This window comes from Sinocyclocheilus rhinocerous, unplaced genomic scaffold (genome assembly GCF_001515625.1).
Source record: "Sinocyclocheilus rhinocerous isolate Xijiao unplaced genomic scaffold, SAMN03320098_v1.1 scaffold600, whole genome shotgun sequence".
Classification (NCBI taxonomy): domain Eukaryota; kingdom Metazoa; phylum Chordata; class Actinopteri; order Cypriniformes; family Cyprinidae; genus Sinocyclocheilus; species Sinocyclocheilus rhinocerous.
Window position 1 is genome coordinate 325,113 of NW_015653464.1, and position 26,811 is coordinate 351,923.

General features: G+C 39.6%; 2 protein-coding genes across 5 annotated transcripts in view; both read left to right on the plus strand.

Moving 5' to 3' along the window:
• Positions 1 to 3,931, plus strand: part of LOC107715903 (splicing factor U2AF 35 kDa subunit-like) — a 4,479-nt gene extending 548 nt beyond the window's left edge. The window contains exons 2-5 of one of the 2 annotated variants that reach the window (XM_016522157.1): positions 619 to 717; positions 1,847 to 1,980; positions 2,605 to 2,697; positions 3,649 to 3,931. In XM_016522157.1, coding sequence (XP_016377643.1) covers positions 619 to 717; positions 1,847 to 1,980; positions 2,605 to 2,697; positions 3,649 to 3,769 — 447 coding nt within the window. In that variant the 3' untranslated portion in view covers positions 3,770 to 3,931. Of the gene's footprint in view, positions 1 to 618; positions 718 to 1,477; positions 1,585 to 1,846; positions 1,981 to 2,604; positions 2,698 to 3,648 lie in introns of those variants that run through there. The other variant, XM_016522159.1, reaches the window with a different exon arrangement.
• Positions 3,932 to 5,445: 1,514 nt separating this feature from the next.
• Positions 5,446 to 26,206, plus strand: LOC107715910 (cystathionine beta-synthase-like). Of its 3 annotated transcripts, XM_016522169.1 has the most exons (16): positions 5,446 to 5,559; positions 6,715 to 6,889; positions 7,516 to 7,854; positions 8,439 to 8,545; positions 11,966 to 12,100; positions 12,409 to 12,488; positions 12,599 to 12,803; positions 13,138 to 13,229; positions 14,716 to 14,841; positions 15,530 to 15,614; positions 15,696 to 15,801; positions 22,201 to 22,278; positions 22,519 to 22,653; positions 23,678 to 23,786; positions 24,101 to 24,185; positions 25,910 to 26,206. In XM_016522169.1, exons 3-16 carry the CDS (start codon positions 7,523 to 7,525, stop codon positions 26,044 to 26,046), a joined length of 1,812 nt encoding a protein of 603 aa, XP_016377655.1. In that variant the 5' UTR covers positions 5,446 to 5,559; positions 6,715 to 6,889; positions 7,516 to 7,522; the 3' UTR covers positions 26,047 to 26,206. The 3 variants fall into 3 exon arrangements, with proteins under 3 accessions (XP_016377655.1, XP_016377654.1, XP_016377656.1); XM_016522168.1 differs by lacking the exon at positions 6,715 to 6,889; XM_016522170.1 differs by lacking the exons at positions 6,715 to 6,889; positions 25,910 to 26,206 and adding an exon at positions 25,830 to 25,901.
• The last annotated feature ends 605 nt before the right edge of the window (positions 26,207 to 26,811 follow it).

Consider the following 26,811-nt stretch of genomic DNA (forward strand, 5'->3'; position numbering starts at 1 on the left):
TTCAAAAACCCCCCCCCCCCCTTTGAAGAAATTAAAAGCAGCACTCAACGTTTTTTATTGTTACAAAATATTTCTATTTCAAATGAATGCTGTTCTGTTAAACTTTCTCCTCAAAAAGGCCTGAAAAAATGTATCATGGTTTCCACAAAAATATGAAGCAGCACTACTGTTTTCAACAATGATAATAACGATAAGAAATGTTTCCTGAGCAGCAAATCAGCATATTAGAATGATTTCTGAAGGATCATGTGACACTGAAGACTGGAGTAATGATGCTGAAAATTCAGCTTCAAAATTCAATTGCATTTGAAAATATATTCAAATAGAAGTGTTGTTTTAAATTGTAACACTTCACAATATTTACTGTATGTTTTAACAAATGAAATGCAGCCTTAGTGAGCCTTCCTTCAAAAACATTGAAATATCTTACTAACTCCACACTTTTGAATGGAGGTGTGCATGCCTTATGACACAATTGATTTCAGAATAATGGGGCAGATGCATATGATACAGTTTGGCCCTGTTCGTTACATCAGTTGTGTTTGGGCTAAAAAAAACAAAACAAAAAAAAATTGTAGATTTTATGCTCCAATATCACTTTCAATTCTTTGTTTACAGGAGGTCTTCACTGAAATGGAAGAGAAATATGGAGAGGTTGAGGAGATGAATGTGTGTGATAATTTAGGAGATCACTTGGTGGGAAATGTCTATGTGAAGGTGAGAGAATTTGCAGTGTGTTTACGTTTTAGTAATTTATCTTAATTTACTGCTTAAAACTGATTGTTATTGTTGAACTTGTAATAAAGTTAGAATTTCAAACTCGGAATTTAAAGGTACAATAGGAGATCTTGGAAAATGCTAACTTTAGCCTGATAGCACTGAAAGCGAACGTCCCACCCTTCCTGCAATCGCCGTCCAAAGCCACACCCCCTGAACGCATTTACACTCACAGACCAGAGACAACATTACTACAATAGGCTACATCAGGTTCCCAATTCCAGCCCATGTTCCGAAGTGAAGTAAACTTCAACGGATTTCCCCTGCTCAGGGAGTAGGGAGCAATGAACTCTGTGTAGGGATCATATCGATCGGAACAATGATTTCTGAAGGATCATGTGACACTGAAGACTGGAGTAATGATGCTGAAAATTCAGCTTCAAAATTCAATTGCATTTGAAAATATATTCAAATAGAAGTGTTGTTTTAAATTGTAACACTTCACAATATTTACTGTATGTTTTAACAAATGAAATGCAGCCTTAGTGAGCCTTCCTTCAAAAACATTGAAATATCTTACTAACTCCACACTTTTGAATGGAGGTGTGCATGCCTTATGACACAATTGATTTCAGAATAATGGGGCAGATGCATATGATACAGTTTGGCCCTGTTCGTTACATCAGTTGTGTTTGGGCTAAAAAAAACAAAACAAAAAAAAATTGTAGATTTTATGCTCCAATATCACTTTCAATTCTTTGTTTACAGGAGGTCTTCACTGAAATGGAAGAGAAATATGGAGAGGTTGAGGAGATGAATGTGTGTGATAATTTAGGAGATCACTTGGTGGGAAATGTCTATGTGAAGGTGAGAGAATTTGCAGTGTGTTTACGTTTTAGTAATTTATCTTAATTTACTGCTTAAAACTGATTGTTATTGTTGAACTTGTAATAAAGTTAGAATTTCAAACTCGGAATTTAAAGGTACAATAGGAGATCTTGGAAAATGCTAACTTTAGCCTGATAGCACTGAAAGCTGTCATCTTATTGCTAGCGTTACCAAGATGATACCCAGATGATATTTTCATTATTATGAAAATGAATTTGTATTTTTGCATTTGTGTATGTAGTTCCGCCGTGAGGAAGATGCAGAGAAAGCGGTGATTAACTTGAATAACCGCTGGTTTAATGGCCAGCCCATCCATGCTGAGCTCTCGCCTGTCACTGATTTCAGAGAGGCCTGTTGTCGGCAGTATGAAATGGGGTAAGGGACTGAATAATCAGAGCATCAGATGGCGCTTTTCCACTGCATGGTACGGCTCGGTACGGTTCACTTTTGGGGGGGTTTCCACTGGTTACAGTACCTGGTACTTTTTTTAGTACCACCTCGGTTGAGGGTCCAAGCGAACCGTACCGTTACCAAAAAGGAAGTACAGACGTTCCTCTCGTTGATAGCAGAGGAGCGGATCCAGCGAGAGCTTGATGGGGCAACGCAGAAAGAAAACGTTTTTCAGGAGTCGCGGCAGTAGAGGCGGCGCAACTAACGACATGTGAATAATCCCGCCCACTCTAAAGCGATATTAAACTGCAGTGGAAACGCAAACCGAGCCGTGTCACGCAGTGGAAAAGCGCCAAGAGAGTGCTGCACATCTTCCCTTCTACAGGAACGCACAACAACGCCGTGCACTCTAATGCTGCATTCCCACAGATAAATGTTTCCTTCCCTCCCCTCTTCAAATTGTTGTTTACTGATACCTGGTGCCTAAACCTGAGTCAACTGTTCAACTGTCCCATTGCACAGGATTTGTTGATTCAGGTGAAGGTGTTTTCTTAAACTGCTTCCACTGGCTTCACTGTGACTGATTGCAGTACTTGTGTGATCCTGCAGAGAGTGCACTCGAGGAGGCTTCTGCAACTTCATGCACCTGAAGCCAATCTCAAGGGAACTCCGAAGAGAACTGTATGGCCGCAGGAGGAAGAGGTCTGTGATTTAAAACTCCTCAAAAGAATAAAGATTGATACAGAACACTTGAGCAGATCTTGTAATTCTCACATCGCTGTCACTAGGCCTCTATAAGATCTTGCTTATTATTATTATTATCTGTTATAAAGATAAGAGATCCTTATTATAACAGCATACTAAATTTGTGCAAATGGTTAACCTTACACAAATTTTTGCAGTTTCTTTTGTGAAACAAGTGACAGCATCATTTATATACACTACCCATCAAAGGTTTGGGGTTGGTAAGATTTATTGTAAATGTTTTATGCTAAAATATCTTCTGCTCACCAAGCCTGCATTTAAAAATAAAATAAAAAGTACAATTAAATTAAATAAGTGAATGTGAAATATTATAATGATCTATTTTCTATTTGACTATATTTTAAAATGTAGTTTATTCCTGTGATGCAAAGCTAAATTTTCAGCATCATTACTCCAGTCTTCAGTGTCACATGATCCTTCAGAAATCATTCTAATATGCTGATTTACTGCTCAAGAAACATTTCTTATTATTATCTCTTAATATTTTGTGGAAACTTTGACGCTTGTTTGTTCAAGATTCTTTGATGAATAGAAAGTGCAGATGAACTGAATTTATTTGAAACATAAATGTCCTTGTTGTCGCTTTTGATCAATTTACTTTTTTTAGCTTAGTTTTTTTAGATCAAAAAAACTAAGCTTACTCACTCCAAACTTTTCAAAGGTACTGTATAATGGACTGGTTTTGGACTCGTTAGTAAATTTATTCTCTCTCCTACGCAGGCATCGCTCCCGTTCACGTTCCCGTGAACGCCGCTCTCGCTCTAGAGACGATGAATAATTTTTTTCCTTAAAAAAAAAACTAAGCTTACTCACTCCAAACTTTTCAAAGGTACTGTATAATGGACTGGTTTTGGACTCGTTAGTAAATTTATTCTCTCTCCTACGCAGGCATCGCTCCCGTTCACGTTCCCGTGAACGCCGCTCTCGCTCTAGAGACCGCAATAGAGGAGGTGGAAGAGACAGAGAGAGACGGAGGTCAAGAGATAGAGAACGCTCTGGACGCTTTTAAATTGTCCTTCTTTCTTGAAACCAACATTCAAACCCCAAGTCCTGCCCTTGTCTCTCCTGATGAAATGTGATAAATGTTCAATTTATTTCCTCCCTGACTTCTTTGTCCTCTGACCTTTTTATGCGAGATTTGTTTGCTTTTCAATAAAGATACCTTAATCCATTTACTGCCTTTCAGTAGTTACATTATTCTCATATTCTATTATATGCTGTTCTTTTACATGGTTTCCACATGTATCTTCTAACAATGAAAGCAGTGTTTAGTAATCAAGTTTCTGGATTTTCTGACCTAGTGATTTAATGTTTCATACTGGATCATACTGTTCTCAAATTCGCTGTAATCCCTATAGGTGACTAAACATTTTGCTAAAGCTATTTTAAATTGTAGGGAAGGGCAATATCCACCTAAAATATCAGGTCATACAACAAATGGCCTGGTTAATTAAGGACCGTTTGTAACAGAACTGTGTTTTGTTGATTATACCCAATAACTAACATGTCAGTGATTTGGTAACTTAGTCCTACAAAGAGATAAATGTTTTAAGCTCATTTAAGGACTATTTGTTAAGTACTAGGCTTTTTAAATGTAATCTTTCTCAGCAGGTGTAATAAAACACCTATTTTATTACAAAGCACGGTGGAATACTTGATTCCGATTAGCCAGTCACGAAATCGAGCAATAAACATCTTTGAATCATGACACTAAACTATATTTGATGGTTTCCATTCAACGCATCAGTTCCACTTATTCTATCACGCACCCGTTTTCATAACTTAGGATTTAAACAATCTCACGACTCAAAACGATTATTTCTATCTTGGTCAACGAACATTAGCATATTATGTAAACTTTAACTGATAGAAATAAGTACAACTAAAAAGTAATCTAAGATGTGCACTAAAATGTATCTGAAATACGCGTATCTTTTATTCATTGCCTTGTAATAACGACAAACTATTGCTATTTATATATTACCGGTATTGTTGAAATGATCTTATCTGTAAGTCTAATTTAATTGCTGTCTTATGAACAAGTTAACGCCGCCGCCTACAATTTGTTTCTCATCCAACTCCGTCTCCGACCAGTTTGTTCTTGCGAGCGTTGTTTTCGATTTCTTTTACAGAGGACTCCTGAGCTTCTAGCAAATCATCAAAGGTTTTATGCTCACCATAAAATTAATACTGTGTTCCGAAGCTATATTTATCACAATCATAAGCGGTCTAGTGCCCCGGGCCCCGAGTGATCCACTCCAGTCCCTAGCGCTCGTAGCCAGTGTTGCCAACAAATTTTCAGGGGAAGTTGCTAAAGGAAGGTTGATTTGTTGCTAAAAGTTGCTAAATGATGTTGTGATGTCATTGCGGGATGACGTCATTACGTAATCAGGATGCAAAATTGTGTCAAATCTCAGCAAAAATATATATATTTTATATATGTTAATTTAGATTTGTTCGTAACAATATAAATGCATAATATTTAGCAACAAAATTGCTAAATTGGCAACACTGCTCGTAGCATAGCAGAACAGCGTTTTCTGTGGACGAGGGCACGACTAAAAGTCGACATTCTATTGGTTAAGAGAACAGAACAGACGCCCCCGCCGTAGCCAATCAGCCCTCGAGCCCAACAAGGTATGCTGACACCTGATTGGACGCCAGCGTGACTCTTTGACGCCGGCGTGACTCTTTAACGCATGCGAGCAGCTGGCAAGCCGACTTCTTTTCACATACGGATAGGTCATCTGAGTAATCGGACCTCACCAGCTCCTTAGTTCCTCTGTATCTGATAGTCAGGTGAGTAAAAACTGTCCTTCGTATTTTAATCGCGAAACCCTTTTATTAATAACAACAAAGACACGATAAGAGCATGAATCTGCCACACTAATACACCCTGATGTTTGTAGATGAGGAACACATCTTAATCGCTTGTATTTCGCCAGAGAGTTTCATACATACATTTTATTATATTTTTTTACGTCTGTCCTCCTAAGTGATGGGAATGCGGCGCGAGCATGATGAAATCGACCCCTGCGTCACAGCATCACGATCAGCGCGAGCACAAAGAAGGCGATAGCCACGCGATTGCGTCATTTTACCTTACTTGTGTCCTTTCGCTAATATGACGCTCTTACATGTTATACAGTCCATACCTACATACACCTACTGTGGAGAATTATTTTGAGTCATTTATTTATTTATTAACCATTATCATTTCTCTTCTATTTAAGCCGGGTGACTGGCTTTTAAAGCCCATAAAAACTGTCCTTGCTTTTTCTGAAATGTCTGGCATTATAAACGTCGCCGGCTGTTGAAGAGTATATAAATGTAGGAAGAAAACTACGTTTAGAATGCTCGGTATGACTTAAGTCGCAGAGATTTCTCGAGGCAGCCTATAACCCGCATTTTTTTATTTACAATTTTTAGTCATAAATTTTCCTCAGTTTGAGAATATTTTGTGAAGCTTTCCGCTTCTGAGATACAGTTTCAGTGTTGTTGTGTACGGTATCATGAGTCGTGACTAAACCGGGTTTGAAAGAGTGAATCCCTCTGTACAGACTAACAATCTTTGCATCATCTCAGTTGTCTGGAAAGTCACTCCTCTTCTCTGAAGGTTGTGAGTGGAAAGCAGAAGTTTCTTATTCCACTTTGTCTGGTATTGCTAAAGTTTTTTTTTTCCCCGATGTATGGATGACTCTGCTGTGATTATGTTACTAATGATGCTGAGAGCAGAAGGGATGTTTTGCTAATCTAGGAACTTTTTTTCTTCATGTTTAACGTGTAGTTAGTGGTAAAAGCTACAATCAAAACATCCCAGATGTCAGTGAAATGAAGCAAAATGCTTGGATTTTTTTTTATTCCTCTTCGAAAAATGCTCCATCCTAAAGTTTACTTTTGGCTGAAAGGCTTTGTTGGTGTTGTTTTTCAGTTTACTGTTCATTGCATTATTAGAGTCACTTCCTGGCAAATTTACAAGCGCATGAGGTATGAACATGAACAAGTACAACCGTTCTGTTCTGAGCAAGACCTACCATCTCCGAAAACACCTTCTGCTGGATCCGAAAGAAAAGTCATTGGCAGACACTGTTCCAGTTCACCTGGATCCCAATGGATCTCCTCCACCCAGGTTTCGATAGTAGTTTTTTAATTAGTTATTTATTTTTTGTTATTATTAGGGATCAACTTTTGCTTATTCATGCTTTCACCTGAATGAAGTTGGGTTCATGACAAGAGCGCTTGTTTTATCTTCGTGTTTGAGATTGGAGAGCTTTATGGGTCTAATCTAATTGTTCTTATCTAATGATGTTATCAAGAAGTGAATGGTTTTGCACACATTCTGAATGATTCAGTTTTGTTTTCTTCCTCTCACTATGTTTGACAAAGCACACAAAACAGTGTTATCATGCATTAAGATTGTATTTTGATGTCTATGTTTGCCAAAAACTTTGTTTACCTTAAAAAAAAAAAAAAAGGAATGCACTAGCAATATTATCTTTTAGGTACTACTTTAAATGGGAGTTTGGCTTCCTGTAAGGCATGTTGTGATCCGTCAGTGTTGCATAAGAACATGAGAACAGTATTTAAACATAATCGAGTGAAAATCAGAATAAGCTTCTAGAGCGATACGCCCACATTTATGATGGAGGGGTTGCATCATTCTTCCTAACAATGTTTATAACAGTTTACTGGGTGATCGCAGTACTATACAAAGAAAAACCTGGTGAATGACACTTAAAATGTTTCCTCTCACAGGTAAACCATGCCATCAGTACCATCTAGTTCAGAGTCAGTTGGGACTGGCCCCATCTGCACACACGCTGCCAAAGTCCTCACAAATGCTGCAAATGGAGAACCTGGCATCAACGGAGATGCTGTTTTGAACGGAAAGGCTGCACACAAGTTAAGTGTGAATGGCACAGACCATGTGAATGAAACAAACGGTCACCATGTGAAGAGTGTGAATGTAGAGCACATTGAGAACGGATCAGAAGGCAGCATGGAGAGGAAATGGATTCGACCAGATTTGCCCAGCAGATGCACCTGGAAACTTGGTGACCCAAATACAGAGTCGCCCCACAAGCACTTCCAACGGTAAGATATCGAAACACTTTCCTCCGAATTCATATTTGTCAATGAAAAGGGTGTCAGTGAAAAGTCTAAATCTTTGATTATGCTAGACAGCATGCTTTTAATTCAGAAAAGGAAATGCAATGGATTCATTCAAAAGGGAAAACATGACAGAAACGATGCAATAAGTTACATTCCTACTTTTCTTTCTTTCACAAGTTTTTGCTTGAAATATTGGTAGATATTATTCAACAAGCTCTAACTCTGTTACAGACTTCTTACCATCTGTATTATTTAAATCTATGCTCCTGATATTATAATGTCAGATGTTTTTTTTTTTTTTTTTGAAAGGAGCTTTCATGACCTCGCAAGTAACTCCTGTTTAACAACCCTGTCCTTTCAGAAAGAAGCCTAGAAATGTAACCGTGAATTACCACACCCTTACCTTAACTCAGGAAGCAATGCCACAGTCTGCAGAGTCACTGTGATTCAGTTCATTCAGTTCCGTTGTGGTTTGTTGATGGTTGATGTTACTTTAATGTGTGTTTGTGGTTGTGTGTGCGCGCGTGTGTGTGTGTAACCACTTAATGTGCTCCCTTTTCTTACAGAACAAAGACACCCAGTATCATTCCAAACATTTTAAGCAGGATTGGAGAGACCCCACTGGTCCGCATGAACAAGATTCCTAAAGCTTTTGGCCTCAAGTGTGAGCTTTGTGAGTATCTGTACCATATAGATGTGGGGGATGTGTCTTCACACCTGGTTTCATGCAGCAATGTGGGTTTTTTTTTTCTGTCGTGTCCTGTGAGGACATGAAAATCACATGATCATTTAAGGACAGCCTGCGATGTGCATGTGTCGGCTAGGGCTGGACGATATGGCCAAAATTGATATCACGGTATATTTGGCACGTGTGTCTGTGTTGGGAAGTAAGGGGCTGTGTTCTGGAATGAGCAATGCAAGTGTTAGGTTTCCTCCTATGTTTACTGAAATTAGCTCAAAATATCAAACTTGTTTCATATCCGACTGGAAGGAATCAAAATCTGAAACTACACTTTGCTCATGCGCTATGCCATTTTCTGGAAAATTTGTCAACTCCGACTGCTCAAAATCTGCAGACTGGCTTTGACTTTAAGGAATTTTGATTCATAGATTCATCCTGCAAATCTGTGCAAAAGTCATGTTGTGTATGAAGCGTGACATGCTACTTTTGTTTTATTGGTGATTTACAATCTTGGTGCATATATCGCTGCCTACTGGGCTGCATTATTTTTTTTTTTAATCTGATCTGATTTTTCTCTAAGTGAACAGTATATTGTTTGTTTGATGCTAAATTGATAAAGAATGCCTGATAGAAGTAAAAAAAAAAAAAAAAGGTAAGATTTTGCAAAGATACCTAACATGACTGTAAGTATTTTTTGTTTGGCTATTTTGCTTCCACAATTGTCGTAAGGCAAGATGTGGCATGATTTATTTATTTAATGTCCCATTGCAAAAAAAATTGGATGCTGATCCACAATGTGTGAGATGATAAAATGTTGGTTTAAAAAATACCTTTGTTTTTATCATTCTTTGGAATGATACATTTTATAACTTTATAATATAATATTGTGCATAATCTGTGCTATCACATCCACTGGAGTCTCATCAATAGGGAATGTATGAGCAAATACCTGATGTTTATCAAAAGCAAACTAACCCTCAAAAATATTCTATGATCATGTCCTGCTCCAAAGCAGATCAAGTTGATATGGCTACTGTACTGAAATACTCTGAAGGTTTTTGGAAGCACAGTCGGAGGTAAACTTACCCGAGAACTCGCTTAACCTGACTTCTGTAATACCGCCAAGATCTCTTTAGAACAGCATTCCATTAGCTCCTAATTATCCGTATTAACCATATTCAAATTAAACAGATCTGCTGGAAAGTACAGTTCCCTTATTATATCAGATAAAATCAGAGGCCATTAAAATAACCCTGTAGGGAGGAATGCATTGGGTGTTGCAGTAGATGAGTACTTCACATGGTTGCATTGTGTGTTTTAGCTTTGGTTGGGGTTGGGGGGGTGGGGGTTGTATTGTGTCCGGGTGTACTCAAAGACCAAAACTGAAACTTCAACAAAACCACGCTCACAAAATGGCTGCAGTCTTTCATTTTGTCAAAGGTGAACGAGTTTGGCCACATGGGCCAAAAGTGTAGCAGGACTGTAGTTAAGCCCCTCTTTCTTTTAACAAGCGTTGTTTGAAAGTGTTATTGTGTGGCAGTCAAAGCCTTTTGAGTCAAAATGCTTTAATGAGCTTTATAATGGGGGTTCAATATGTCTAGCGATTTCATGTGAACAAGATTACCCTTCGACCTGTTCAGCCGATCAGCTTTGGCATTACACACGTGGAATTAGCTGACTAATTGCATCTGATTAGGCGTACATTTCACATATTTGCATGTGTGGCTGTGCCATTATGATGAAGTTGGGTGGTCTAGTTGTACAGTAAATAGCTTCCATGGATAGTTCACCCAAAAATGAAAATTATGTCATTAATTACTCACCCTAATGTCATTCCAAACCCGTAAGACCTTTGTTCATCTTTAGAACACAAATTAAGCTATTTTTTGATGAAATCCGAGAGCTTTCTGACCCGGCATAGACCGCAATGGAGCTACCACGTTCAAGGCCAAGAAATGTAGTAAGGACATCAACAAAATAGTCCATGTGACATCAGCCGTGTTGGGGAGAGTAACTAGTTACTTGTAACGGTGTTAATGTAATTTGATTACAAAATAAGGTTACTCTTTATTTTAAAGTGTCCTTGTTGGTGTAATTATACATTTAAATACCGAGTACTATTACTTAACTGTACTTACTATATGGTTAGAATTAGGGTTTGGCTTAGGGTTACTAGCATTTAATTATGCATAATGTATTGTTATTTTAGTAGTAAGTACATGTAACATGTGTAACACGGACACCTTAAAATAAAGTGTTACCCAAAATAAATGTAACTGTAATCTGTTACAGTTACTGAGAAAAAAATGTGTAAATAAATTACAGTTACTTATGAACCCTAATGTCATTCCAAACCCGTAAGACCTTTGTTCATCTTTAGAACACAAATTAAGCTATTTTTTGATGAAATCCGAGAGCTTTCTGACCCGGCATAGACCGCAATGGAGCTACCACGTTCAAGGCCAAGAAATGTAGTAAGGACATCAACAAAATAGTCCATGTGACATCAGCCGTGTTGGGGAGAGTAACTAGTTACTTGTAACGGTGTTAATGTAATTTGATTACAAAATAAGGTTACTCTTTATTTTAAAGTGTCCTTGTTGGTGTAATTATACATTTAAATACCGAGTACTATTACTTAACTGTACTTACTATATGGTTAGAATTAGGGTTTGGCTTAGGGTTACTAGCATTTAATTATGCATAATGTATTGTTATTTTAGTAGTAAGTACATGTAACATGTGTAACACGGACACCTTAAAATAAAGTGTTACCCAAAATAAATGTAACTGTAATCTGTTACAGTTACTGAGAAAAAAATGTGTAAATAAATTACAGTTACTTATGAAAGTGTTAACGATTACAAAGGGGGTTACATCTGAAAATTTATTTTATTAATTTGCTATTTCCCGTTATGATTTTAAATCCGTATTTAACCTTTGTGTGGCTATGGCTTATAATTACATTATTATAATCTTTAACTGTACCTGGTTTAAATGTTTGAAAATAATTAACAGTTGAAAACATTTTGTTAGAAATTTAGAATAGTAATCAAAAAGTAATCAAATATAATCTGTTACATTACTTTAATTGAAATAGTTACACTACTTTTTACATTTTAAATAGGGTAACTTGTAATCTGTAAACTATTACATTTTCAAAGTAACCTTCCCAACACTGGACATCAGTGGTTTAACCGTAATGTTATGAAGCTATGAGAATACTTTTTGTGCACTAAGAAAACAAAAATAATGACTTTATTCAACATTTTTTTTTTTCTCTTCCTTGACCAGTGTATTTATAATCTAAACAAGCAAGTTGATGATTTGTAATTGACAACATGCGCAAATGGAAAAGGTGGTTTAAGGTTTTTTTTCTTTTATTTATTTTTTGTCTTTCTATCTGTCTAGTGGCTAAATGTGAGTTCTTCAATGCCGGTGGCAGCGTGAAGGACAGAATCAGTCTGCGAATGGTAGAGGATGCTGAGAGAGACGGCATCCTGAAACCTGGAGACACCATCATTGAACCCACGTCAGGAAACACAGGTGTGTGTCTGCACCATTAGCCATTATAATGTTTATTCTTATTTTATTTATTTTGAAAGCAAGCACTGAATGTTTTTAACTGTGCCGTGTTGAGGAAGAACCTTTGCTCCATTTAGTTTAATTCAGGCACTGGAATGCTGGAGGACCAGTTTCATGTGCCAACTAGTCTGGCACCAAAATCAAAGAATGACTGTGTAAATACAGTCAGCTAAGTGTTATTCAACATCTAACACTTACTAATCAGTGAAGTGTAGATTATTGATATTAGAATGTGGTACAGACTGTGTGACTGTCATGTGTGTTTTCAGGGATCGGTCTTGCTTTGGCAGCAGCAGTCAAAGGTTATCGCTGCATCATTGTCATGCCTGAGAAGATGAGCATGGAAAAGGTGAGATAATAAAGATAAATATGGTGTGGAAGTAAATCCACCTGATATTTGTGGTGCGTATGAATGTGTATTTTCATAGTCATGTGTTTTGTGTCCTCACATGCTCCCAGGTGGACGTGCTCCGCGCTCTTGGTGCCGAGATTGTTCGTACCCCTACCTCAGCCCGGTTTGACTCTCCTGAGTCTCACGTGGGGGTGGCTTGGCGTTTGAAGAACGAGATTCCTAACGCTCATATTCTGGACCAGTACCGCAATCCCAGCAACCCCCTTGCCCACTATGACACCACTGCAGAGGAGATTCTGGAGCAGTGTGACGGTAAATTAAAACCTTTGTGGTTTTGTCAGAATTAAACATTCACCCCTCTCTTTTCAGTTACTTGGATGCTTTTTATGAAAAAGCTCATCAGTTGCTTCCAGCTGACCAGTGGTTCTCAACCGGGGGGGGGGTAAATCTTAAAATGATTTAAATTTAGTTAACAATAATTTATTTAAAATGCTGAAAAATAAAAATGTCCAACATTAAACTGCTACCATGTTTTTTTTTTTTAAAGCTTACAGGTTGAATAGGCATTTGAATATTGACCAAAAGGTCAAGAATAACTGCTTCTAAATATTGTTGGTGCCATTTTTTTTGTTCCTATCCTCTGTAGGTAAAATAGACATGCTGGTAGCCGGAGCTGGCACTGGTGGCACCATCACTGGCATCGCTCGCAAGCTGAAGGAGAAATGCCCTAATATCAAGGTGAGGCTCAGATCAGTACATAAATTCTGATACACCAGTCAATGAACTTGTTTTCTGTCTATCTGTCTGTTTGCTAATTATTTAAAGGGGTCCTATTATGCTTTTTCACTTTTTGAATTTTAGTCAGTGTGTAGTGTGTATGTTTGGGCATAAAAAATCTTCAAACTTACAAATCTCAAAGTCCACTTCAAAGGGAGATATTTCGCTTTTAAAAAATCCCTTTTCAAGAACTACAACGAACGGCTCGTTTGGACTACAGCGTTTGTTTTCCGGGTTTTGTGATATCACAAAGCGGTCCATTAGAATATCATTAAAATAATTCCCGCCTACGGAAATTCGAATGGTTGGGGGGTGGGGAGGGGCGAGGTCGTGGGTTGTGTGCATCAGACACGACGACGAAGAAGTGCTGCTGTAGCCTCAAGTTTTTGCAAGTTATTACACATGCACCTGAATAATTATGTAAATACAATTCATGTTATAATGTTAGAATTAAAGAACAATAAAAATAATATATATGCACTTATCTGTACATAGTTAATGCAGTTATTTTTAAGTGGTTGTTGACAACCGATCTAAAACGTGATTTAGAAAAAAACAAAAAAAACAACTAACGTTACCACTCTAATATGTCTTGCAATATCCGTGCGTGCAAAGGTTCTGCGATCCTCTTGTTCAGTATTCTCTGGGTCTGAATCCAGCTCAAATTGATATGGCAATATTGACGCCATCCTTAACTATACCGGAGCAGACGGAACTTGCTCCTTTGGCAAGGGGCGGGGCAGTGCTGAAACACCGTCTAAGCTGTTCGCCAATCACAACGCACTGGGACAGCTAACTAATCACATCACATTTCGTTTTTCGGAAGGTGGGCCTTAATCAAACCCGGAAGTTCCGTTTGTGCCAGACTGGGGAGAAAGGTTTTGTAATAATGTAAATTATGTAAAAAAATAATGTGTTTTTCGAACCACCAAGCATGAGAGCATGTTCTAGAACACCCCCAAAACAAATTCAAGACATTGTCATTTTCATTTAATCTTGCATGTAATGTCTTATAAAGTAGTGTATTTTTGAGCGGAGCGGCTGCTTTGTGTACAGCCATTACCGGGGAAACATTGATCTCTATCACTCCAACAGCGCCTCCAGCTGGCAGAGAATGAGTTTGCATATATATGCCGCCTGGGAAACACTGTTATACAGTTGAATTTTTTATACTATAGTCCAGTTTCACTGCAATTCATGTTATAATGTTAGAATTAAAGAACAATAAAAATAATATATATGCACTGTTTGGCATAATCTTTTATTGCTATTTCTTATGAGTAACTACTTCAAGTCTTGAAAGTGTTGTTGTTGAAAGTTTTGTTGTAGGTCATTTTGAATTCTGAATAATTACTATGTTGGAGACGTTAAATTTATTTTTAAAAATTTTTACACCGCATGTTACAATTTTTTCTTTTTCTTTTTTACATCATTGTTCTCACATCAGATAGTTGGAGTGGATCCTGAGGGCTCTATCCTTGCTGAGCCAGAGGAGCTGAATAAGACTGATAAGACTCAATATGAGGTTGAGGGCATCGGATATGACTTCATCCCCACTGTTCTGGACAGATCTGTAAGTTTGCATTTGCGCAGAAGGCTTTTATGCAGTTAAAATGAGTGTTTTATGTTGACTAATGGCAATTGACCCTATCGCCATGACCTGTCTTAAATTTTACGTCCCGTAATTGACATGTCTTTGTAATGGTTGCGGACTGGTCCTATTATCATATTAAAAATAGGCCAGTATGCATAGTTTTAAAGCAGAATCATTCAGAAATATGCCATTTATAGTGACACAAGCTGCCTAGAGAGGATGCATGTCTTGTCTTTTCCAGATATTTAGATCTTGAAGTGCATAGATCACCATTAAGTTTCACCCTTGATAAAAATAAAGAGCCACATTGAGAAAGAAAATGTTTTAGATACATTGAGGACAGTGATGTTTTAGTATCATTGGTATACTATTATAATTTTAGTACTTAAAAACTGTTGTTTGAGCTGTTGTTGGGGGATGGTTATAAATGTTTATTTTGTTTTCTGTTTATTTGCATCATCGTTATCAGCTGTAATTGCTAAACTGACTTTCATGAGTGTTTGCCAGTTTTTGTTTGCTGTCTGCACTATATTTAATCATGATACTGTGTAACCAATTTCTTTTAAGAAAAATGGCAAATAATAGATGGTTTAAGGTGTCACACACTTCATTCCAGCTAGCGTAAGACAATATCAGTTATATTTTTACCACATTTACTGTGTCTCAGGTGGTGGATAGTTGGTACAAGTCCAATGATGAAGAGTCCTTTGCCATGTCTCGTATGCTCATCAGAGAGGAGGGTCTTCTGTGCGGTATGTGACTCACAGCACATCTCTCACGTTTCATATGTGTCAAGTGTGCATCTAAACTGTGTGGTCTGTCAATCTTTGTAGGCGGTAGTTCAGGCACAGCCATGGCTGCTGCACTGCATGTAGCCAAAGAGCTGAAGGAAGGCCAGCGCTGTGTGGTGATTCTCCCTGACTCCATCCGCAACTACATGTAGGTTTCTGTGTTCCCAGCATTGTAGTGTGCTTAGCTGTGCTGTGAATGTGTGTTTTGTGTTGCCTGGTAGATTAAGCAACAACTATACTAATGTGATGTTTTAGACTTTAAACTAGACTGCTGGTATGTTTGGAATTGCATCCTTCCGTACTACCAGTGGAGAGAAGCTCTTTTGTATGTGTAGCTTCTCAAAATATTAAATGTAGATAAACTAAGCTAATAATACAACTTAAGTTGTATAAATGTAAATCTATTCAATACAAAAATGAAAATCATCCCTAACGCTGATGTTTAATAAGATTAAACGTATGGGTTACGTATGTAACCCTCGTTCCCTGAAGGAGAGAACGGAGACGTCACATCGATGACAGACGAAATTGGCGATCTCGCTAGAGAGCTACTTTGAGTGTAAACTAAATGAGCCAATGCACATTGGCATGCAATGACTGCATCCAACTGCCGCTGATCGCAGCGCGAGTATAAACAGGCAGCAGGTGCAACGCATACTCAGGTTTTCGTTGAGGAGCCGAGCCGGAAACCCAGTCACTCACCGGTGGTACAGCAGCCATGGCGATGGGACGTGACGTCTCTGTTCCCTCCTTCAGGGAACGAGGGTTACATGCGTAACTGAGACATTCCCTTTCAGTCGGTCACTCTCGACCAGTGCTGGACTGGTAATCTGGCATACCGGGCATTTTCCCGGTGGGCCGACGCACTTTTGGGCCGGTACAATTTTTTACTTTTTTTTTTTTCCCGCCAAGGACCAGCCCATCATCCAGGGACAGCTGCCCATAACAAAGCATTATATAGACGGAGTGATAAGGGATCTTGCTCTGCCTATGTAAATATCGCTTTACCTCTCTTCCACCTTCCTCTCGGTCTCTCAAAATGGACAGACCAAAGGTGGTGCTGAAAAGCTCAGGGAAAAGTAGCTTAAAAAATGAAGCGGACGCCGCAAAATGTGCCTCGTTGTCGGCAGTTGCGAAATGTACACAGCAGCGTTATCAAAAACAGGCTTGCTCTGCTGTGAGTGATGCGGGCCAAAGGGACAGACAGGAGGAGGAGAGGAGTTTAATCGGTAAGGAGATTGATAACAGGGGCTCGCATGAAGGGGAAACGGAGGAATCTAACCTGTACTATGCGTGTGCACCATGAGTGTAGAATATGTAAACTTTTTAATAAAACGAAAATTCGTCCCTTGCTCTTTTTTGGCCAAGTCAAGTGCGTTCACAGAGGTTTCCATGGGCCAATGCGAATAAATTTAAATATGACCTGACGTTTTATTCTTATCCAAAACAATGAGTTGGGATATTCACACACCATTTTTTATTTTGTGAGTTTGCAGTATGTTCAAATACTTGACTTTCAATATTAAAGATACTGTAATCACTGTGTTTAAAAAAACCATAATTTATTAACTTATTCTCCGCCTTCCTCTCTTATTCTTATAAAGGTTGCATTTTTTGAGGAGGTCTTTGCTGTCCCTTAGTGTGAAGATTACTGGCAACATTTTAAATTATAGTAGCCTATATGTTGTACACAGTTGCATACGTATTTTTATTAATTGGAAATCATACTTTGACCTTTTAGCTTGTTTTCTTTGGGGGATATATACCGTATATATGGTGTACCTATATGTGGTGGGCTGCCTGGATCAAAACATGCCAGGGCCGATTTTTTTTGTCCCAGTCCAGCCCTGCTCTCGACGTCACGTCGATGACAGACGAAATTGGGATCCCTACCAAAGCGCTGATGCTGACCCTTCCAGTGTTCTGTGCGAGCCTCCTGCGCCTCTTTGGGTATAGGCCAGGGCTTGTAGCAGGAAGGCCAGTCACTGTTGTCTTAGCACTACCCAGTCAGTGAGATAGGATAACACTGGAAAAACGTACCCGTTCTACACGGAACAGGAACGTTGCGGAAGCCCCATCCTTCCCGAAGGAGGTTTCGGAAGCACTTACACATACGGATGAATGTTTAGGTCCATATGGAAGATTTAGAGGTGATTATAACCCTCTTGAAGAATGGCAGAGAAGTCTGCCAGGGAAACATGGGCTTAAAGCTATACCGTAGAGAATACACATATGGGATCCACTTAGGTTGCTACATATGGCACCCAGCCCTCTACCAGTTCTCACGGATTCATCGAGTGAGGGCCTGTCGCCAAACGCTCCACCACATCTGGCTGCCGAGGGTGATGGAGGAGCTTGACAGGGTCTACAGTACGGACACTCTGGAGCAGTTTAGCAAGCCGACACTAAGCTGGGGCCTCTTGGTGCTTCTACCCGTTTGAGGTGAGAACACGGGAGGATACCGGCTCAACATGAAGGCTATAGAATCTATCTAGCGAACATGTTGGGGGTCGCCCAGCCCGCAGCTCTACAAATATCATATCTACATATATATCAAATATGCATATCTGTCAGTGAGGTGCCACGAGCCAGCGCCCAGGAGGATGCAACACTTCTGGTAGAGTGAGCTCGCAACCTGAGCGGGCAGGACACACCCTATGTCTGATAAGCCAGGGTGATGGCATCCACTATCCTCTGCGTGGAGATGGCATTCCCCTTCTGCCGGCCTCCGTAACAGACAAAGAGTTGTTCTGAGGTCCTGAAGCTTTGTGCCTGGTCCATGTACCATCTTAAGGCGCGGACGGCACGGAGCAAAGCCAGGGCTGGGTCTGCCTCCTCCAGGGGCAACGCTTGCAGGTTCACTATCTGATCCCTGAAGGGGGTAGTAGGAACCAGGGCACATAGCCGGGCTGGGGCCTCAGGGTTACCTGGTAGTCAGCCGGCCTAAACACTAGGCACGATTCCGTCGACTGAGAATGCATGCAGGTCCCTTACCCTCTTGATGGAGGCCAATGCAACCAGGAGCAAAGTTTTCATTGATAGAAACTTTAGATCGACTGACTGCAAAGGCTTAAATGGGCCCTGCTGTAGTGCTTTGAGCACCAGTGACAGGTCCCAAAGAGGGTATGGAGGGAGGAAGAGGAGGATTCAACCTTCTCACCCCCCTAAGGAACCTGATAACCAGGTCATGCTTCCCTACAGACTTCCCCTCCATGGGGTCGTGATAAGCAGAAATAGCAGCGACATAGACTTTAAGGGTGGAGGGAGACAGCCTTCACTCCAACCCTTGCTGCAGAAAGGAAAGCATGACTCTGATTGGGCATCTCTGGGGGTCTTCTCGGTGAGAAGAATACCACTCGACGAACAGGTTCCACTTCAAGGCGTAAGTGTGTCTCGTAGACTGTGCTTCCGCCGAAGTGATGGTGTCCGCTACCTCTTGGGGTAGGTCACCTAGAACCTCCACATCCCATCCAGGGACCAGACATGGAGATTCCAGAGGTCCAGACGCAGGTGCCACAGGGTGCGCCGTCTTTGAGTCAGTAGATCCTTCCTCAGAGGAATCTGCCAGGAAGGGGCTGTCGTGAGGAGCATCAGTTCTGGGAACCTGGTCCGGTTGGGTCAGTAGGGTGCAACGAGCAAGACCTGCTCCTCATCCTCCCTTACTTTGCACAGTGTCTGTGTGAGAAGGCTCACTGGGGGGAATCGCATATTTGTGCAGGCCCTGCGGCCAGCTGTGTGCCACTGTGTCCATGCTGAGTGTTCCCTCGGTCAGGGAGTATAACAGCTGGCAGTGGGACATTTCTGGAGAGGCAAACAGGTCTACCTGAGCCGCTCTGAAACGTCTCCAAATCAGCTGGACCATCTGGGGATGAAATCTCCATTCTCCCGGGAGCGCAGCTATTGACAGCTCGTCGGCTGCACGGTTGAGCAGACCCGGAATGTGAATGGCCAGAAGCGACCTCAGGAACTTCTGACTCCAAAGGAGGAGGTGGTGAGTGAGTTGTGACATGCGACGGGAGTGCAGATCACCTTGCCGGTTGATGTACGCAACGGTCGCAGTGTTGTCCGTACGGACTGCTTCGCCAAAAAGGCCGGTCTGGGACACTGAGGCGTTGAGGAACCGAACTTCGTTGGCGTCCCTCATGTCGGCCTGACACAGCCAGTGAGGTTTCCACTCAAGCCCTACCCTCTCGGCGGCTCGGGAAAGCATTGCCGTCATCTCTGGATCTGAGTCAGGCATTGCCACTGTCCCGGAGGGCGGCAGCGCAGCCAAATCTTCCTCTCCAGAGAGCTCCGGCTCACCCTCCGATGCAGCGATCGAAATCCGATCATCGGAAGGAGCACTGAAGGATACGGCTGGTATGCTCCTTGCAGAGGGCTCAGCGTGTTCCTTGGGCAGCTCAACTGGCCGCAGAGTGCTAGAGGAGCGATGGTCCCTCGAGGGTTGGTTCCCTGGAGTGTTTGCCATCACGGTTAGCCTCAGACCACCCGTGCTACTGCCTGAAGTAGTCCTTCCTGACTGCTGCCAGTACGAGAACTAGACCGAGGCAGAGGAAATGGAGCACCACCCCCTTTGAGGTAGCGGAGCCTGGTCCGCAACTCAGAGATGGTCATCTTCCCACAAGGAGAACATGACTCATCCACGAACACCACCTCAGCTTGCTTAATACCCAGACACATGAGGCAGCAATCGTGACCATCATCCGAGAGAGGCCCAGGATTTAAAAGCGATTTTAGAGAATAAAGATGGTAAAAGAACTAGAATTTATTGCAATGCTTTTGAACTATTTGCAAATATGTTTGTTAAAATAGGCAAGCATTCACTCTAAATCATATGCCTAATATGCCAAAAATCACTCCGTTAAGGTTTCTTGTCTCATCACATTTAAAGGTGACCTATTATGCCCCTTTTTACAAGATGTAAAATAAGTCTTTGATGTCCCCAGAGTGTGTATGTGAAGTTTTAGCTCAAAATACCTTACAGATCTTTTTTTATAGCTTGTTAAAATTGCCACTTTTAGGGTATGAGCCAAAACGTGCCGTTTTCGTCTTTCCCTTTAAATGCAAATGAGCTGGTGCTCCCGGAGCAGAGGGCGGAGCTTCAAGAGCTCAAGCTCCGGCAACACAGGTGCTAGCCTTTGCAAATAAACACTCCACTATTAATACAAGTCTGTTTGTTATCTTTACAGAAAACGCACTCGGTTTAAAAGTCAGTCATCTGATTGTACTGTGCATAAAAAAAATGCACTTTATATATTACACAGACGGGAGCAAGGTGCGATTTAACTCATGGTGCCATTGCACTTTATAAGTCCCACTTGTGATTATGAGCTCGACTAATTCCAGCGGTCGACTTCACATTGCTTTCATATGCAATTAACTCCCACACTCCTATTTACGATCATTCTGGTAGCACGTGAAGGCAGCATCAGTGAAAACAGACAGACAATGGTAGCTTTAGCGACATTAGCCTTACAGAGTGCCAAGAACCTCTTTCAGAAAGGCAATTAGGAAAACAAACGTGTGATACTTACTACTTCTGGAGGTGTAGCTGGATCACGAACAGTTGGCACTGCTCCATCCTTCAGGAGCAACTTTTGTGCAAAACCTGCTTTATACTGACCCTCATTTACCAAGCAGTCCTGTGTAAAATGATTCGCGCAGACATAAACGAATTTCTGTAGAGTTGAGGGAGCATTTTCTTCAAAAACAAAATTAATCCACCTTGTCTTCAGCGGCTCAGATTTCAGGAGTAAGGAGAGAGCTATGTGGATTCATACATCCAGCTACAGAACTCCTAAAACGCAATGGCGGACTGTGTACAACTGGCTGTGAACTCTCTCAGGGCGGTTCTATGTTAAAACGGCAGTGTCTGTCAACATTCGTGGGTGGGGCCTGTGGCTAATGTGACGATTAGCACCAATTCGGAAAACAGGTAGTTGGGAGACACTGCTTATGATTTATGGGGATTAAAAAAAAGGGAGTGGGTGGATTTTTATCATTATAGGGTGGTTGTGTACACACACTGCCAACACACATTTATGTCCAAACACCATGCAAAAGTGAATTTTGCATAATAGGTCCCCTTTAAACGAATGAATCGCATAAATTCAAAATGAAAATGGCAACATTTGACAGTAATCTAACTTTTCTATCATAAAACAGTTGACATATATTAAATGTTAAGCTAACTTATATCTTATGTTGAACTATAATAAAAATAAAGAAAAGTTAATTAATTTAATTAAACGTACTGTATAAGATTAAATTTAAAAAAGTTATGTTTTAGTTGATTACCCCAACACTACTTCCTCAATGAATGGAGTATGTGTACTGTACATGGTATGCAAATTCCATTTCCCATGACGCAGTGCACTGGAAATCCACTTGGTAATGTAAACGTAACACTGTGAGGTCATGTAACAGCAGTGTAGCATGCATTTCGAACATCTATCATTCCTTACTATATTAAATTATATTAAAATTGTATGTATTAAGCTTAGTTAATGTACCTTTAAAACAAATTCTTTGTTCTCCTCACCCTCAGGTCTAAATTTCTTAGTGACAAGTGGATGTGTGAAAAGGGCTTCCTAAATGAGGAGGATCTTGTTGTCAATAAGCCATGGTGAGTGTAAATACATACCCACATACGCACGTTTTCTTTGAAAGCACCCTTGTTATTTACACACCAATATCCTGTGCAAATATAGACACTCTATGCATCTGCTACTACACTAGTCTGCATTAGTTACAGTTCAGCTTCTAAATGTAGAGACGTGATCACTCTCCCGAATGACTCTGTCTGTGTGTCTTCTTACCGTGAGTTTTTATTCTCCTCCCGTCTCCTGCGCTCGTCTATCTGTAGGTGGTGGAATCTGACTCTACAGGAGCTCCGGCTCTCCGCCCCACTGACTGTGCTGCCTTTAGTGTCCATTAAGAAGACCATTCAGATCCTGAAAGAGAAGGCTTTTGACCAAGCCCCAGTGGTGGACGAGGCCGGGTAGGTCATTCATCCAGGAACCTGTTTAACTAGAGCTTGACCATTTTCTCAAGCCTCTGAAGATTTTAGTCCCATGTCCTCGAGGATATCATGTATCAGTGCTAATCGCTTAAATCGATGCAGTGTCACAATTACTGCATATTCAGTGCTACGTAAAAATAGGTTCAGTTGAAACATTATGGACTACATTGATAAGGATGTCAGACAATGAGAAGGAAAAGTCCTTTAAATATCTGTCTTTAAAAAAATTGTTCTTAATATATTGAAAAACATTTAATGATATGCTAGGTAATTTTTCCTTTACACTTTGAATACAAGTGAAATGTGTGTGTGTGTGTACCCGGTATTCCCTTCGTTATGGGGACCAAATGCCCCCGCAAGTATAGTAATACCAGTAAATTTTGACTTCGTAGGGACTTTTTTTTTTTTTTTTGTCCCTATGAGGAAACAAGCTTATAAATCATACAGAATTTGTTTCGAAAACATAAAAATGCAGAAAGTTTTATGTGAGGGGTAGAGTTATGGTAAAGGGACTAGAAACTAGAGTTTGTACAATATAAAAACCATTACGCTTATTGAATGTCCCCATAAAACATGGAAACCCAACGTTGTGTGTAATATAGGTATGGTTTAATTATTACAAGTAATTTTAATTCGGATACTGAAAAATTGCATCATAAAGGTCACCGTCAATAATATTTTGTTGTTGGTTTGTTTTGTTTTATTAGTTATTTTGAATTGGCTTAATACATTGGTTCTCAATCCTGGTCATTGGAGCACCGCAGCTCTTCACATCTCCCTGATTTGTGTCATCAGCATATTAGAAGAATCTCCAAGACTGTCTGATAAGAGAGATGTCCAAAATGCACAGGGCTCGGGACTTCCAGGACCGAGATTGAGACCTAAAAGATCTGAATAGAAAAAAAGACTGTCATGTCATTAACCTAAAAATACCTGAATGATAAAACCGATGGTAAGTGGAGTAAGGTGTGGCTCAGTCTGGTGTCTGGTTTTCTCCCTGTAGGCAGATTCTGGGCATGGTCACGTTGGGGAACATGCTCTCATCCGTTCTGGCTGGGAAGGTCAGGCCATCCGATCCCATAAACAAAGTTCTTTACAAACAGTTTAAACAGGTGGGCATGCAAACACAGACACACCCCCCTTTCTGTCATACTGTACATGCAACAGAAGGACCGAGAAAAAGTATGCACACGACATGTTCAAATAAACCTTGAGACATCATAATCCAGTGCATGTTGTTGTGGTCCGTAACAAAGACTCCTGCTGTTTTGATTTCTGAGGCTTGGATGGAAAAGCAAATAATAGCTGAATAATAACATGTTAATTGTACACGTCAAAGACAATATCAGTACACACAGTGCTACTTAAGCTGCACTGACAGATGTAATGTGATCGCTCAATAGTCAGCTTGTTTCTCTGCTTGTAGGTGCGCCTAACTGATAACCTGGGCAAACTCTCACGTATCCTTGAGACGGACCATTTCGCCCTTGTTGTGCATGAACAGATTCAGTGTAAGTCATTTGTCCCTCCGTTACACCTTTTCCTAATCAATCAGCTGTTCTCCATTTTCTTATTTTTAGTTCTATACACTATATACATAAATGATTCAGAAGTTTGGGGTTAGTAACCCATAGTAGTCCATTTGAAATAAATGCTGTTCTTTCGAACTTTATATTCACTTGGTAGAAGCTTTCAAAATAGAAAGATGCCAACATGCCCTCAAACAAAATTTGACCCAGACTACAACACGCACTTAAAAGGTGGGACCTACAGCAAAACTATTGGTGTAAGGAATATAAAGTATTCTCAAAGCCTCTACTTCATGTGACCGTATTGTACAAAGTGTACAAAAGTCTTACCAAGTCTCTGCAGCACTATTCAGGAACAACAGTCTTATTCATGGAGCTAAATGCAATACGGCACCAATTCCTGATATAGGACACGTGTTTTCCTGAACTCCGGATCACTGCTCCCCTTCCGTTGCCATTTGTGGCAAAGAAATCGCCTACATTGTGTTCCTGTTCAAGGACATTACACTTGCTGCTGTGGCAAACTCTGCCAAGTGCTAGAATAACACTACTGTGAGCTTTGCTTTTAACAATTAACAAACTTTACATAAGAATACAAGGCTGTTTTGATAAAATTATTTTTGCACTTTTTGGCATCTGTAACACCAGTTATTTAGAACCCAGCAGTGCTATTGTAGCATCGTTAATATACCATTATAGTTTTTGTTGTGCATTTTTGTTATTTTTTTTAATTAGTATTTTTTAATGTCTATGTAGTTTTTATATAGTTTGTTATTTTTAGTTCTTCAACTTAAAACAAAAAAATAAAACAGGGATTCTAAAGCGCTTAAAAAGGTCTTAAATCAGAGTGGTCTTAAATTCATAGTTGTGGCATTAAATGGTGCATGCACTGCAAAGAAATTAAGATTTTCCAGTATATTTGTTTACCAATACAAATATCTAAACATCCTTAAATCAATATAAATTTACTTGAGATGCAACATAAAGAAATTAAGTCTTGAAACTGAGCAAAATTAAGTGAGTTTATGATTAAAATAAGAATAAATATCTGTCAATGGGGTATGAAAATAACTTTTCCATTTAAATGAAGCTGCTTTTTTATTGCCAGATTTTTGACCGATATTTGCTCTTGTTTTAATCATAAACTCACTTCATTTTGATAAATTTCACAGGAAACAAAACTTCTCATCTCATGTAATTTTGCTTCCCAAGTGAATGTATCTAGATCTAAGAATCTTTAGGCATTTGCACTGAAAAACAAGACAAAAATACAGATACAAGTCACATTCTTTCTTTTTTTTATTATTTTAAACAGTGTGATCAGAAAGTACAGTAAAACTTATTTCCATATTTCAGTGTTTGGGAGCAGAGTTGTTCAAACTTTAAGCAATTTTTTGTAAAATTAATTAAAAAGTTGCTAACACAGTTTATTGTGTGCTCCCTAAAAATGTACTTTTAGAGAACGTATTCCCTTTAAATTATTACATTTTCTTTACTCTGTCTTTAAAAAAAAAAAAGAAGAAGTACCTTCATAACACCTGTAGAAACCTTAGGAATATATCAAATCTCACTATTACTATTCACTGTTACTATTATTAGTTTTAGTCAACCCTGGACCTCAGTCAGATGAAGTACAGTAAATGCAGGCCATGGTGTCATTGCAGTGGATGGTGTCCGCAGTCTGAATTGCAGTTCCTGTCTTACAGACATGAGCGATGGATCCCCAAAGATGAGGCAGATGGTGTTTGGGGTGGTGACAGCCATTGACCTGCTGAACTACGTGGCCACTCGTGAGAGGAGGGAACGCTCGCTGTCCGAGTGCACGCTGTCAGAAGAGCAGTGAACAACCAAGAGTGTGAAATCCCCATGCTGGAGTGTCCTTTTCTTTTTTCACAATTTTTAAGTTTATTTCTCTGCAAGTGGTATGCTCCATGTTAAAGAAGTTAGAATTATGCTTTTATAAGAGCCAGTCAATATAGATTTACATGTAAAAAAAAATGGTTTCTGTGCATGAAGCTGGGGTCTCTGGCTCAGAATGTCTTTACTGTATGTCATTTGATTAGATTTTTCTTGAATCTTATTGCTGTTATAAGTACTAGTTACAAATAAAGGCTTTATTTCCGGAAGGAATACTAGTTGAAATGATTGTCACTACATCTGTCTTTCAGTTTAATAGATTGTAACAGAACATTTTATTCAGGCTGATGTGAATTACAGGTTGTCATCAGTTTGCCCCAAACAATAGTAGTGAAAATGTTTAAAAGTTGTCATATATATATATATATATATATATACATTATATATTTAGTTCTTACATTTTGAATAGTTTAACTAAAGAAATTAGGCTTGCATTAACAAGGAATAATGTGAAAGGCATAAAATGCCACAAATCAGTTTAATCTTTACTAAAATTAAATTACATGAATGAACACAAAATAATGAATACAGCAAGGTGCAGCAGCACAATGACTGGTTGAAAAATAAAGTTACTTTTACATCTCAGATTTTATTTTTCAACTGAGTTATGTGTCTGCTACACATTTGAGTTGCATTTGTGGAAAGTCGTGGAATTATTAATTTAAGATGCATGTTGAAAACTAGTCAAGGG